Source organism: Octodon degus, unplaced genomic scaffold, assembly GCF_000260255.1.
Source record: "Octodon degus isolate 3935 unplaced genomic scaffold, OctDeg1.0 scaffold00001, whole genome shotgun sequence".
Taxonomy (NCBI): domain Eukaryota; kingdom Metazoa; phylum Chordata; class Mammalia; order Rodentia; family Octodontidae; genus Octodon; species Octodon degus.
The window spans coordinates 23,012,225-23,027,163 of record NW_004524577.1 but is presented as its reverse complement, the minus strand read 5'-3'; the positions used below and the strand labels follow the sequence as shown (position 1 = coordinate 23,027,163).

The 14,939-nt window shown below is 44.6% G+C and overlaps 1 protein-coding gene across 1 annotated transcript in view; it reads left to right on the top strand.

The window, feature by feature from the left end:
• The first annotated feature begins 244 nt into the window (after window positions 1-244).
• Marveld2 (MARVEL domain containing 2) overlaps window positions 245-14,939 on the top strand; it is a 23,336-nt gene continuing 8,641 nt past the window's right edge. Inside the window, exons 1-3 of the mRNA XM_004623199.2 lie at window positions 245-655; window positions 6,226-7,659; window positions 9,703-9,738. Of these exons, the coding sequence (XP_004623256.1) occupies window positions 6,571-7,659; window positions 9,703-9,738 (1,125 nt within the window). The 5' untranslated portion in view covers window positions 245-655; window positions 6,226-6,570. The remainder of the gene's footprint in view (window positions 656-6,225; window positions 7,660-9,702; window positions 9,739-14,939) is intronic.

Genomic DNA, 14,939 nt, shown 5'->3' with positions numbered 1-14,939 from the left:
AGAAGGATTGCTGCCATTTCAGGGCCAACTTTGGGCTTCACAGTGAGCTCAAGGCCAGCCTGAACTACAAACTAGACCAAATGTCTAAAAAACAGCACAAAGCGGGTCCGCAGGGGTCGCACCTGCGACTGGCGCCTGCGGCTCTGCCGCGGGGCGGGACGGGGCGGGCTGAGCGCAGGGGCGGGGCCATCTGGCTCTGGACCCCGACCCGGGAAGAGGCGCAAGGCGGGAGCACTCAGCAGTGGCAGCGCAGGTGAGTGGGTTGTCGTGGAGGCCACCTGCGTCCCCGCCCTACCCCTGCCCAGGAAGCCTCAGCGGGCGGCGGCCCAGGTGCAGCCGCACTCGTCCTTCCGGGCGCAGGTGGCCGCCACTGCAGCCGGCCGCGCGGAGTTCCGGGCACCGCGGAGGTCAGCGGAGTGGGGCCGCGGGGAGCCGGCGGTTCCCGGACTGTCCGAGCGCCCGCCGCCGTGCAGCTCGGACCTGGCCCGGAAGCGCTGAGCCCACTCTGCCGGCCCGAGGCTCCCGTGGCGGGCCCTGGCGGACATCCTTCCGAAGTCGCCTGTTTCTCCTCCACGGTTCTTCGGTTTACAGTTTTTACATTTTATTGTAACTGAAAAGCGGTCTCGGTGGGTGAAGACGAGCCAGATCTGTTAAGGTGAATCTCACTTTCCCGGGAGTTAATTGAGCAGCGGTGTGACCTTCCCCTACAGTGTATCAGAGGTGCTCATGTCTTGGGAAATTTGCTCAAGCGACCTGTGCTTTGGCCTGTACATTTCTTAGGAATGTGTATTAAATGCTATATTTGGACTCTAGATTTCTTCAGTATGAACTTTTGGGGGTTTTTTGTGCTGTGCTGGGGCTTGAACCCAGGATCTTCACATTGTGCCAGGCAGTTCCTTAGAGACAGAGTTTCACTAAGTTGGATTTGAACAGTGATCTTCCTTGGCCAGATTTATTCATAGTTGGGGTTTACTTTTTGATGCCAAGGGTCAAACCCAGGGCTTCCTATTGTATTGCGGAGCTAAATCCCCAACCCCAAGATTTATTCTTTTTGTAGACAGATAAAAAGGGGGTAGCAGGGGGACTTGCCATCCTTTAGGGAGCCCCTCCCCTTGATGTGCACCACGCTGGGACTGTCAAAGCTAATCCCTCTAAAATGAGAGTGCTCCCCTAAAGACCCTGAAATTCTTTCTTGCCTTCCCTCTCCACCCTACTTTCTAGGTGATGGGTTGAAGACTGACCATAGTATGTACCCTTTATGGGTAAACTGCCTCCTTCACATCACCTGGATTCCTTTATTGTTACTCGGTTTTTTTTGTGTTTTCCAGAGAGTGATAGTAGCTCGCGTACTTCAGACTGCCTTCAAACACTCAGAAATCCTGCCTTAGCCTCCTGCTGGGGTTACAGGCCTGGACCACCACACCCCATATTTACAAGCAGTTTGAGGAAGAAATTCTTTGTACCTTAAGCGTGGTAGTTATATTAGAAGAGGGGTTTTGGGTGTTTGTTTTTCCTATATATGTGGTAAGATCAACAATTTCATGGAAGAACTTAGCAGGGTTGGTTAAAGTAAAAGTCCTTTTTTGGTGCTTGTTCAGTGAATGAATACCTCCTGAAATAAGTTAGTTTCTCCGTGGTGGCAGGCAATCCCCTTTAGATTATCCCCCTGGAATGAATGCCATTTGTGGTCATTGCTCCTGCTATTTTGTGGCTGTGGGGAATGTTAGCCTTCAGCAATTTTTATCTGTGAGAACTCAATTTTTAAAATCAAGTATGTAGTGTTTCTGACTGAGGAAAAAGCCAGTCCTCAAACCTAACAGTTATGAAGAAAGGGGCTAATGGTGCTCTGTTTTAAGAGACTGCTTTCCTGTGGACATGTCAAAGCATGCGTGAGTGTATAACGGTGCTAATATGTGCTGCCCCACCACTCTCAGGCTTAGAAGTATTTGGACTTACAATGTTTGAGGAAAGGGTGCTATGTGCAGGTTGTTAGTGTTCTTTGATGTAAAGTCTGTCCTTTTGGTTTTTATATTTTGTTGTGTATAGATGGATAGATTAGACTTAGAAATATTTATTTTTGGTTAGTACATTTGCAGTACATAATGAAGACATTCATCGTGAGGAGTTGGTACATGTACATAACACACCTTTTGGGTTGTTTTCGTTTTGGTTTTTTGAAAGAGGGTCTGCCCTTAAAACTCACTTTGTAACCCAGGCTTGCCTTCAACACCCAGCACTCCTCTGCCTCAGCCACCCAATTGCTGGGAGTAGATCTGTGTGCCAGTGTGTCCGGCATATAACACATCTTGTTTTTGTTACCCTTATTCCTTCCATCCTGGCTGTACATTTTCCCTACCCTTCCTACCTCCTCTTTCCATCTCTTCCCTTTTTTCTTTTATCTTTCATTTTGCTCTTTATATTTTGTGTCTCATATAAAGAAACCATGTGATATTTGTGCTGATTTATTTCACTGAATTGTATAAGTCTCAACGTCCATTTTCCTATAAATGGCTCCTGTTTATTCTTTATGGAACAGTAGTACTCCACTGAGGTACATACCACACTTTGTTATTCATTCCTTCATTGACAGACCACTTTTAACTATTTTAGCTATTAGGAGCTGTGCAACTGTAAACATGGGTATGCTCATATCACTATAATATGATGTCTTTAACTCCTTCAGAAAGATAGCTAGGAGGGGAATAGCTGAGTGGAATAGGATTTCTACTTAAAACTATTTTAGTTTTTTGAGACTCTACACTGATTTCCATAATGGTTGTACCAGTTTACATTCCCACCACAGTGATGGCTCCCTTCTCTCCCTGTGTGTCAGCAATTATTATCTGATTTCTTGATGGAATGAGATGGGATCTCTGTTGTTTTAATTTGCATTTCTCTAATGACCAAAGATACTGAACATTTTTTCTTGTATTTGTGAGATTTACCTATTTTATCTTTCAGCAGATTATCTGTTTCTGTTTTTATCATTTGATCTACTTTGATTTTCTTTTAGTATATGGCGAAATACATGGGTCTAGATGCAATCTTCTGCAAATGGAAAGCCAGTTTTCCCAACACATTTATTAGAGAGGCTATCTTTCCTCCAGGGAATATTTTTGGCCTCTTTGTCAAAAATCGGGTAGCTGAATGTGCCTGAGGGTTGCTTCTGCCTCCTGTGTTATGTTCCATTAACCCACAAGCCTGCTTTTGTGCCAGGACCATGCTGTTTGTTGTTGATATTATTATCTTGATTGATTGATTGATTGATTGATTGATTGATTGATTGATTGATTTGGTACAAGGTCTCCCTATGCAGCTCAGACTCAAAGTGATCCTCCTAGCTCAGCCTCCCCAGTGCTGGCATTACAGGTATGGGCCCACTATGCCCAGTTTCAGTGGCCGGCATAGCAAGCCTGGGGTTCTGGGGCAGGCACAGCATGTGGTGCCAGGGACCGAACCCTGGTCCTTGCACTTGCCAGCAGGCACTTAGACCACCAAGCTCTCTCTCCAACCCAACCATGCAGTTTTTACCATTGTAGCTTTGTAGTGTAATTTGAAGTCTGGGATTGGGATGCCTCCGGCTTTGTTCTTGTTGCCCAGGATTGCTTTTGTTGTTGTATCTCTTCTGATTGTATATAGGAATTTTAGATTCATTTTTTTCTGGTCTTGTTAGGAATCCTGTTGGTATTTGGATTGGGATTTTGTTAAACTAATATATCTGTTTAAAAAATATAGCCATTTTGACAATATTGTTTCTGCCTATATAAGAATATGGGGCATCTTTCTATTTTCTGATGTCTTCTTTGATCTTTTTCAATGTGCTATAGTTTTCATTATAGAGCACTTTACCTTTCTGGCGTAGGTTACTATAATTCCTAGGTATTTCATTTTTCTTGATTCTGTAAGAAGTATTGTTCCCCTAATTTCTTTCTTGGTGAATTCATTGGTGTAGAGAAACACTTGATTTTTGTGTGTTTGCTTTGTCTCCTGTTTATACTACTGAATTTGGTTATTCTAGGAGTTTCTGGTGAAGTTTTTTTGGGGTCTATGTAGAACATCATATTTTCTGCAAATAATGGTAACCTAATTTCTTCCATATATATATATATATTGCTTTTATTTCTCTTGCCTTATTGCACTAACTAATCTTTTAAGAACCATGTTGAACAGGAGTGGTGATAGGAGACATCCTTGTCCTATTCCTGATTTTATTTATTTATTTATTTATTTTTATTTATTTATTTATTTTGCGGAATCAGGGATTGAACTCAGGCCCTTGTGCTTGCGTATTCCTGATTTTAAAAGAAAAGCTTTTAGCTTTTCCCATTTTAATATTATGTGGGGCATTGGTTTTTTCATAAATGGCTTTTACCAGATTGAAGTTGGGTCCTTTTATACCTATTTTCCTTGGGATTTTTATTATGAATGGATGGGCTGGCCAGACAGCTCAGCAGACTAAAGTGCCTGCTGGCTATAGAGAGTAGCAACCAGGGTTTGATCCCAGCTGTGCCATGCCAGCCCTGCCCCAGGGCGTGCTGAGTTGGAGATTAAGACTGGGCATGGTGGTGCATGCCTGTAATCCCAGCGCTTGGGAGGCTGAAAACAGGAGAATCATTATGAGTCCGATCTGTGTAATGAGACCCTATAGACCCTGTAGACCCTGTAAACCCTGTATTAAATACATTAAAAAAAATTCTCTGATCAATATTATGAATGGATGTTGGATTTTGTCAAATGCTTTTTCTGCATCTTGAGATGATCATGTGATTTTTGTCCCTGCTTGTGTTTATGGGATGTATTTTGATGTTTATTGATTCATCTGTGTTGAACCATCCCTGCATCCCTGGGATCGACCCAACTTGATGCTTGATGCATCTGCTTGATCTTTTCGATAATTTGCTGCATTTTGTTTGCCAATATCTTATTGAGGATTTTTGCACCTATATTCTTTAGAGAGATTGGCCTGTAGATTTCTTTTTTAGTAAGATCCTTTTCTGGTTTTGCAATCAGGATTGCTAATTTCCAGGAATGACTTAGCAAAACTGTTCCTCTTTTAATTTTATTAAAGGGTTTGAGTAATTCTGATGTTAGATCTTCTCTAAAGTTGTTATAGAATTCAGCTATGAGTCCAATCAGGCTGTAGGCTTTCCCTAGTTTGTAGTGTTTGTGTTTTTATTTTTTATTCTTAAATTTCATGGCCTGATATTGGATTAGCTAGGGCTTTTATGTCTTTTAGGCTCAACGTTGGCAGTTCATATTATCTAGGAATCTGTCCATTTCTTCTGAATTGTCCATTTAGCATACAGGTTCTCAAAGTAGTTACTAATAGTCTGAGTTTTGACTGTTGTAATTTCACCTTTTTCATTTCTAATTATATTGATTTGGGTCTCTTTTTGTGAGACTGGCTAGGGCATTGGTAGCAAATGTATGTCACATGCACTGTAGTGGGCTGTTAATATCCTTGGAAGCTCTAAAAGGTTTGCCATCATTGGCCTAGAGGTTCCCTTCTATTTTGTTTACCCCCTCTTTTTAAGACAAGGTCTTACTATGTAGTTCAAGCTGACCTTTGAACTCTAAGGGATTCTGATTCACCTGAGTTTTAGGATTACAAACATTTGCCACCACTCCCAGCCGCTGTGTTTACTCTCACAGAAGAACCAGCTGGATTCATTGATTCTTTGTGTTGTTTTATTAGCCTTTTTTTCATTAATTTCTGTGCTGATCTTTGTAATTTCCTACCTTGTACCAGCTTTAGATTTGGGTGGTTCTTGTTCTCCTAGGACCTTGTACTGCATCATTAGATTATTTATTTGGGCTCATTCTGGTCCCAGCTGTAAACGTCCCGCTTAAGACTGCTTTCATTGTGTTCTTTACGTTCCCGGTTATGGTGCCAGCATTATTGTTTGATTCTCTGAGCTGTCTAATTTCTTCCTTGATTTCTTCCCCTTGATTATTCAGGAGGGTGTTGTTTAATTTTCATGCCTTTTACTTAGTTGTAAGGCAGCATTTTGCTCTGTTGCCCAGGCTGGTCCTGCGCTCAGGTGAGCCATGCCAGGCTCCTGAGTAGCTGAGACAGCGGGCATGTGCCTGTCCACATCCTCAGCCAAATACACCCTTTTGTAAACTCAGTGCTAATGGTTAAAATTTTTATTGTACTTTAAATGGCATAGAACAATAACTGCTTTCCTGGGTAATTTGTTACATTTATTTCTTTGTTTATTGCAGTGCTGAAGATTGAACCCAAGGCCTTCACAATGACCTACATCCTCAGCACATTTTTCAGATTTTATTTTGAGATAATAAATCACTGAGTTTCCCAGAGTAGGCTTCAAACGGCAGTCCTCCTGCCTCAGCCTCCTAGAGTGGTAGGATTACAGGTCTGAGCCTCCAGGCCCAGTTGAAAATACATTTATTTTATTATTTTTGTATATCCTAATAACTAAGATCATGTTGGTCTCCTGACTTTCTTGATTACTAAGTGAATAAAATCAGCATCACGAAAAGATAAGTCTCAACCAAAAACAAGAATAATTGATAACTTTCATCTTGGCCACGAGTGTGAAATCACAAATGTTGTGCAAGGATGGAAGAACCCAGTGTCGGGCGGATGAGGTCCCAAGGGACCTGCCCACCCCCAGTAGCATCCCGGACTCCTTCGAGAGTTTTCAGGACAGCGAGCTGCAGCTGGCTCTGAGCGCCGATCCGCTGCCTCCACCCCCGCTCCCAGCCCAGCCGCCGTTTGGCCCAGCCGTGCCCTTCAGCAGTGACGTGGAAGAGCCGGAGTCTGAGCCCGAGCCCACGCCCACGCCCGTGGTGGCCCCAGATATCAAGCCGGTGCGCCGCTTCATCCCCGACTCCTGGAAGAACTTCTTCCGGCGGAAACACGGGGCGCCGGGCCAGGGCCTGGGCTACATCTCCCCGGGCGTGGAGTGCTCGCCCCCGGCCTCCCCGGCGCCGTCCAGGTCGGTCCGCGAGCCGGGGGCCACCCTGGAGTGCGGCTCAGCGGCGACGGCGGCGCCGACCTACAGCGAGCAGGTGGCCGAGTACCACCTGCGCTACTCCTACATGAAGTCGTGGGCCGGCCTGCTGCGGCTGCTGGGCGTGGTGCAGCTGCTGCTGGGCGCCGTGGTCTTCGCCTGCGTCACGGCCTACGTGCACAAGGACAGCGAGTGGTACAACCTGTTCGGGAACTCGCCGCCCGGCAGCGCCTATGGCGGCTACGGCTACGGCTATGGCTACGGCAGAGGCTATTACTACACGGGCCCCAAGACCCCCTTTGTGCTGGTGGCGGCCGGCCTGGCCTGGATCACCACGCTCATCTTGCTGGTGCTCGGCATGTCCCTGTACTACCGCACCATCCTCCTGGACTCGGACTGGTGGCCGCTCACCGAGTTCGGCATCAACATGGCCCTGTTCGTCCTCTACATGGCCGGGGCCGTGGTCTACGTGAACGACACCAACCGCGGGGGGCTGTGCTACTACCAACTCTTCAACACGCCCTTGAACGCGGGCTTCTGCCGCCTGGAGAGCGGACAGGTGGCCGCCGTGATCTTCCTGTTCTTCACCATGGCCATGTACCTCCTGAGCGCTCTCGTCTGCCTCAAGCTGTGGCGGCACGAGGTGGCACGCAAGCAGCGCGAGCGCGCGGAGCAGCAGGAGGTGCGTGGGCTGGGGCGACTCGGTGGGCTCCCCGGCCTCCTCCAGAAGGCTCTGCTCAGTGTCTGGCGTGCATTTTAGTATCCAGCTTGCTCTGAGATGATCCACGCTGGAATTCTGCTTTTTAATGCAAGTAGACAGTTTGTTGACAGCCAGCTGACGCAAAAGGGAAAAACACTTGACCTTCACTGAAAAATAGGAGCAAGCCTGAGTTCAGCCTTCTTCACAAGACCCCCTCGCAGGGTAGAATTTTTTTGAAGGGCACCTCAAAGGTGCAGCGCTCTGCTAACTTGTGTGAAGCCCTAGGTTCCATCCCCAGTGTCTTGCTCCCCACCCTTCAAAAAGAGTTAAATTTGAGAACAGTCTTTAATCTTTCATATACGAAAATTTAATGTAAAGCCCAGACAAGTTTCTGAATTACAGGATGAAAAGTATTTCTTTTTGTTACTGGGGATTGAACCTAGGGCTTTTGCACTGAGCTATATTCTCAGACCTTTTATTTTCTGTCTTTAGTCAGAGTCTCACTAAATTGCAGAATGGCTCGACCTGGGCTCAGATTTGTAATCATCCTGCCTCAGCCTTCCAAGGGCCCCATTTACAGGCATGGGCCACCAGAACTGATTAAGAATTAGAATAATCAATATGAGGTAGGGGAGATAGCTCAGTAGAAAAAGTGTTTCCCTGGCAAGCACAGGTTCCTGAGTTCAATCCCCGGTACCACCAAAAAAAAAATAAAATAAATAACTGGTATGAAATGCAGATACTGAGTCTCCCACTCTTGCTCAGTTTTATACCAGTTTAATAAGCATTTTGGGTGTTTTGCTTTTTGTTGCTTTAGATAGGGTTTTGTTATGTAGTTAGTTCTGCAGAAGTGGCATTGAATTCATTGCCCAGACTGGCCTTGAATTTGCAGTCCTCCTACCTCAGCCTCCAAAGCGCTAGGATTGCACCATGTGCAACACCATGCCACGTTTAGTTGGGTTTGTTTTTTTCAAGTTTAGTTATTAAATCTTAGTGTCTCAAAATTCTATGTTAATATGATCGTAATTATTAACAATGTCTATTATTTCCTTCTCAACAAAAACTCATTTCTACTAGCCTTTTCACAACAATTAGACCCAAGCTACCTGTGATTGAAGGTTGTTACTGTTTGTGTTCCTGCAGCTGCCTAAAGGTTAGAAGATGTTATGGCCTTTGACTTTTTTTTTTAATGACCTTTGACTTACATTTATTGGTTTGGAGACAGGGTCTTGCTATTAAGCTGGCCTTGAACTCACGGTAGCACAGGCTGGACTCAAACTTGCATCAGTCCTCCTGTGTCAGCCTCCCAAGTGCTGAGGTTACAGGCATGTGCCACCACATCCAGCTTTGACATTTTTCTATTTTATAAAATAACTATTTCAACTCTATAGTCATCCACAGTAATGAGAATGATGATAAATACTGATAGGTGTTTTCAGGTGAACAGCACAGCAGAGAAACAGGCAGAAGGAAAAAGGGAAAGGGGCTTTATTTTCTTTGAGGACAGGGGAGAGAATATGAGGAAGGGTGAGGCGTTTCCTCTTGATTAGACAAAGGGAGGCTGAGGCTTTTATGCCTTTTGCCAAGGGAGAGGTTTGAAGGGGATGTTTAGATATACCTGAGAGAGCTGACTGGAGTTCTTCCCTGAGGTGCTGGGAAGGGTGGAAGTTAATCTTACCCTGGGCTAAGTTGGACAAAAAGGGGGAGGTGGTCCTAGGAAGGTGGGCTTTTGTTTTTAAGGGCATCCATCAGTCATATTGGATGACCACCATAATGATTTTAGCAATTCATACTAGGGCCAGAACCAATCAAATACAAAGCTGTAGATAATTCACCTACCGGTCTCCACATTCCCCTGATGGCCAGCGAACCCCAGTAGCTGCCCGCTGGCTCTGGGCCTGGAGATCCCAGCACAGAGGAGCAACAGCTGCTGGGAGCTGGGGCTTGGCTGGAGGTGCAGATGCAAAGGAACATTTGCGAAGTAGCTCACACTGCAAAGAATCATTTTCACTCTTTCTGTTCTAGGCCTGTGAATCATCAGCACCATCGAAAAAGAGAGTGGTAAGAATGAAGTTGACATCACATTATGCTTTGTCTCTAGATTTGTTAAATACTTTTCTCTCCTCTCTGTCTACATAGGAGAATCATCCATTTGTCAAAGTAAAACTATCCCATTGAGGTCATGTGAAGACTTTTCAGCTTTTTCTAATACTAAAAGAATCAGACAGTCTTAGCTATAGCTCCGCTCAAGTGTTAATTTTTTAAAAATTGTGGATGTGTGTCTGCCATATTTTCTTCATTTGTCTTTAAAGTTCTTTGCTGTTCTTTTCTGTCCTTCCTGGGTTCCATTTATTAGTGAGATTTGGTAGTGTCAGGGAATCCTGGTTCCCTGGTTGGCTGGGTGTGTGGCAGATGATCTGCCCCTCCCATGCTTCTACTTCTTACTCTGTAAAATTAGAATAGTGATCATTTCTACCTCACAGGTTTGCTGAGAAGATCGGTGAGATGCTGTAATTATCCTACGAATCTACTTTCATCTTTCTCATCTTTGTGCCAGTCCTAGACAACTTTGAATTCTGCTTTTCACACTTGACACTTGTACACATTATCACTTAACACGTTACTACTGGTGTAGCCTACACATGGGGGTGGGGGCTGGGCTTGAACCTTCACACTGAGTGATGTCCCAGCCCTTTTTATTTTTTCTTTTGAGGTGGGATCTCTCAAAGTTGCCCAGACTGGACTCAGGCTTGCTATCCTGCCTCAGCCTCCCAAAAAGTACTTAGATTACTGTCTTTTTTTTTTTTTTTTTTGAGGCAGGCTATGTAGTCCAAGGTGGCCTGCGCTCACTGTGTAACGCAGACTGACCATCCTCCTGCCTCACCCTCTTGAATGTTGTACCACAGCACATGACACCTTCACTGTAATGACCTTGGGCATTCTCTTTCTTTAACAACATAGAATTGCACTGCCGGGATAGGCCATAATTTGTTTAACTATAAATGAACGCTTAGGACAGCGGTGGCAAACCTATGGCCCCTGTGCCACCGCAGCCAGCTGTTTGCTTTCACTGAAAGCCCTCACTGACGTAGGCTGTTTCGTCTCCTGTCATTGGCACAGTTCTGGGCCCATAGCTTAGCCTGTATGAGACCCTGAGTTCATCCCCGGTGCAGAGAAGACAGTACTGCTGAGGTGAGCTGCCGTACTGCAGCCAGTGCTCAGCCAGCCTCCTCCAGGTAACAAATACCCTTCAAAGGTAGACTCGGGATTGGAGGAGGGCGTTTTTATTCAGATTGCCGCATCATCTGGGAGAGGTTTAACCAGCTGCTGCTCCGGCAGCCCCTACCTGCCCCACCCCAGGCTGAGGCCAGGCATCTTTCAGTCTCACTGAAAGTGGCAGCCGATGTCATTATAATGGGCATTTCTCTTTCACTCTAGAGTGAAGTTTTACATTGTTTGTTTTTCTATTATGTTTACATTTCCATCATCTCTTTTAACTGCCCCTTCATATCCTCTCTCATTTTCTATTGTGTTGGGAGTTTGTACAAGTCTTTTGTTAAGTGAATATAGTTTGGGGTTTTTTTTTCTTTCTTTTTTGGGTTTTTTTTTTCTTCAATCAGATTTTATTGGTAGATTTTAGATATGCATAATGGTCACATTCATCATAGAGAATTCCTACCTATACATGATATAACTTGATTCTTTGTTTTCCCATTCCTCTCTTCAGCCCCTCCTTCCCTTCCCGTTCACAAAAGCTTTTGTTTCCTTTTTTCTGTTTGATTTTTCTCTTCTTTCCCTTTCCCCATCTCCTTCCCCCTCTCCCCTCCCCATTTGAACATTTTCATCCTATTGCCCAATACTGTTATACATTTTGGGCCTTATTTACACTTGGTTTCTCACATCAGCGACAATAAGTATTTTGAAAATACCTTTGGAAAAGGTATGTGGGGTGTGACTCAGTAGGAGAGCACTTCCCTGGTACCGGTGAGGCCCTAATTCAATCCTTAGCACTGAAAAAGAAAAGAAATGATAAAAATAAACCCAAAGGGCTGGTGAGATGGCTCAGTGGTCTAAAGCACCTACTTAGAACAAGCTTAGCAAAGCACAGGGACCGCGGTTCAATCCTCCAGCACCACATGCCAGCCAGCCCCGCCCCCTGGTGGGCTGAGCAGGCCACACACACACACACACACACACACACACACAAATAAATAAATAAATAAAAATTTAAAAAAAAAAAACCCAAAAAATTTCATAAAGTAGAAGGCAGTAATTTTGTGTCCCTTGTTCACCTTTGGTGGAATAAAAACAAAGCAGTGTGGGGCTGGGGAGATAGCTCAGTAGAATAAGTGCTTCCCTGGCAAGCGCAAGGGCCTCAGTTCAATCCCTAGTTCCACAAAAAAAAAAAAAGAAAGAAAAAGAACAAAGCAGTGTGCCTACAGTACCCCCTTCTCAGGAGGCTGGGGCAGAATTGAAAGCCAGGAGCCAATCTGGACAACGTATGGAGACTCAAAAATTTTTTTAAAAAAAGACAGAAAAAAAAAAACTTTTTTTTTTTTTCCTGACACAGATTCTCAATATGTAGCATAGACTTGTCTGGAATGTGAAATAATCGTCCTGCCTCAGCCTCCTAGGTACTGAGATATTACAAGCATTTACCAACATGCCTACCAGTCATAATTTTTACTTCTTTTTTGTAATGTATTTAGGACAGGGTCTATAGGGTCTCACTACATAGATTGGACTCATAGCAATTCTCCTATTTTCAGCCTCCCAAGCACTGGGATTATGGGCAAGCCATCATAATTTTTAAAGGATCAGGTGTATTAAATTATTTCTGACAGGGGGCCAGGGAGATGGCTCAGTGGAATAAACGCTTCCCTGGCAAGTGCAAGGGCCTGAATTCAATCCCCGGTTCCGAGAAAAAAAAAAAAAAAACTGTACTTTCGATTTGATTTGAAACTGTCTCATTGCTATATGTTTATCAATAAAACTTTGAAAAAAAAAAAAAAAAAAAAAAAAAAATTTCTGACACATGAAAGTATCTGACTTGTGGCCAAAATAGTTTAATAATTTTACTAGGATTTTCTTGGTTGTCTATAGATCAAGCATATATACATGGGCTGGGCTTGTGGCTCAGCAGTAGAACATTGGCGCAGCCTGTGTGCAGCCCTGGTTCAATCACCAGTTCTGAAGAAAGGAAACCCAAAACACCAGAAGAGGAAGAGAGTGAAGGTGACGTGGCCAGTCTGCCCAGAGCACTGTGGGACATGAGGCAGGCAAGTTATTGAGGTGCTCCTGTCCCATGGGGCAGCATGAGCCAGAGCCTCGGCCTGTGCACCTCAGACTCCGCACAGCCTCCTCCTATTTTGTGAGGTCCTTACAGTTTATTTTCGTCATTTTCTTTTTAGTCCTAAGAGTTGAACTAGGGTCTCTCACCTGTGCTAGGCAAGTGCTCTACCGCTGAATTATATCACCATAGTCTTGGGCTTTTTTTTTGAAATGGTATATTTTATTTTATTTTATGTGTATTTTAGGGAAGGGTCTACAGGGTGTTCAGGGTCTCACTACTAGATCGAACTCATAGTGATCTGTCTGTTTACAGCCTCCCAAGTGCTGGGATTACAGGCACGCGCCACCACGCCCAGTGTCAGTCACTGTCTCAGCACAGCATGGCAGGCCCAGGGATCCAAGCCCCGGTCCCTGTGCCTGCTTGCAGGCTCTTTAATCCACTGAGCTATTTGGCCAGCCTGAAATGGTATATTTTATGGCTTCCCACAATGTTTTTTAGTTTTATTAGTCCACGTCTGCAGAGCGCAATGATTCCATTCATCATGGGGAGTTGGGACACATACATAACACATCACAATTCTCCCTGCATTCCGATGTCTCCCCTCAAAAGTCTTGACCAGTTTGCTCAGGCTGCTGTTCCTGCCTCAGCCCTCCAGAGCGCCAGGGATTCCAGGTGTGGACCGCTGCACCAGGTTATGTATCATACTTTTAGTGTCTGATTCTCAGTATGCTTTAGTTAGTCTTATTTCTATTCTTGTTTTGGTTTTGAGATAGGGTCTCACTATGTAGTTCAAGCTGGCCTTGAACTCACTATGTATGTAGCCCTGGCTGGCCTTAAACTAAGAGCTATCTGGTCTCATTCTCCCGAGTGCCGGGATTACAGATGTGCACCACCACACCTGGCATATTTCATTGATTTCTTTGAAAGATTTTGGTTTTTTTTTTTTTTTTTTTGCAGAACCAGGGATTGAACTCAGGCGCTTGCGCTTGCCAGGGAAGCGCTTATTCTACTGAGCCATCTCCCTGGCCCTTCTTTGAAAGTATTTATTGCTGTCAGGATATACATTTCAATTAGTTATTGTTAATGACAATACGACTAATTACGACAAGTTAAATGAAAAAGATATTGTTAAACTGTCAGATTAGATGCCCTAAAACTGATAATGCATAGTCCTTATCATTTAGGAGAGCAACATGGGAGAAGCAGATTACATTTTATTATGTATCCTTTCCAGCCTTTTGAATTATGTACCATATAATCTAAACTTTTTTTTTTTTTTAAACTGTATTTGGTACAGGGTCTCACTATGCAGCTCAGACTCATAGTGATCCTCCCATTTTCAGCCTCCCTGGTGTTGGAATTACATGCGTGAGCCACCATGCCCGGACTCTCTCACTGGCTCAGCGGGGCCAGCATGGTATGCAGTACCCGGGATCAAACCTAAGACCCACTTTTTGTTTTTCTTTTTTGGTTGTGTTTTTTTGTTTTTTGTTTTTTTGTTTTTTTGTGGAGGTGGGGGTCTACAGAGTGTTCAGGGTCTCACTACTGGATAGGACTTGTAGTATCCACCTGTTTACAGCCTCCCAAGAGCTGGGATTACAGGTGCGCATGCCACTGTGCCCAGTCTCAATTACCATCTCAATGCACCCCAGGGGTGGGGCCGGCACTGCAGGCCCAGGGATTGAACCCCCCTGCGCCTGCTTGCAGACACTTTAATCCAGAGTTATTTGGCTGGCCCCAACCCTGCACTTAATAATCTAAACTTTTGGGGCCAGGGAGATGGCTCAGTAGAATAAGGGCTTCCCTGGCAAATTCAAGGGCCTGAGTTCAATCCCTGGTTCTGCCAAAAAAATAATAAATAAAGGTAAATTAATATCTGTATCATGTGTTAGGCAGTATAAACCCAGTGTGGTGGCCCCCACCTGTAATCTAGTGGTCTGGAAGCTGAAGCAGGAGGAATGCCATAAAT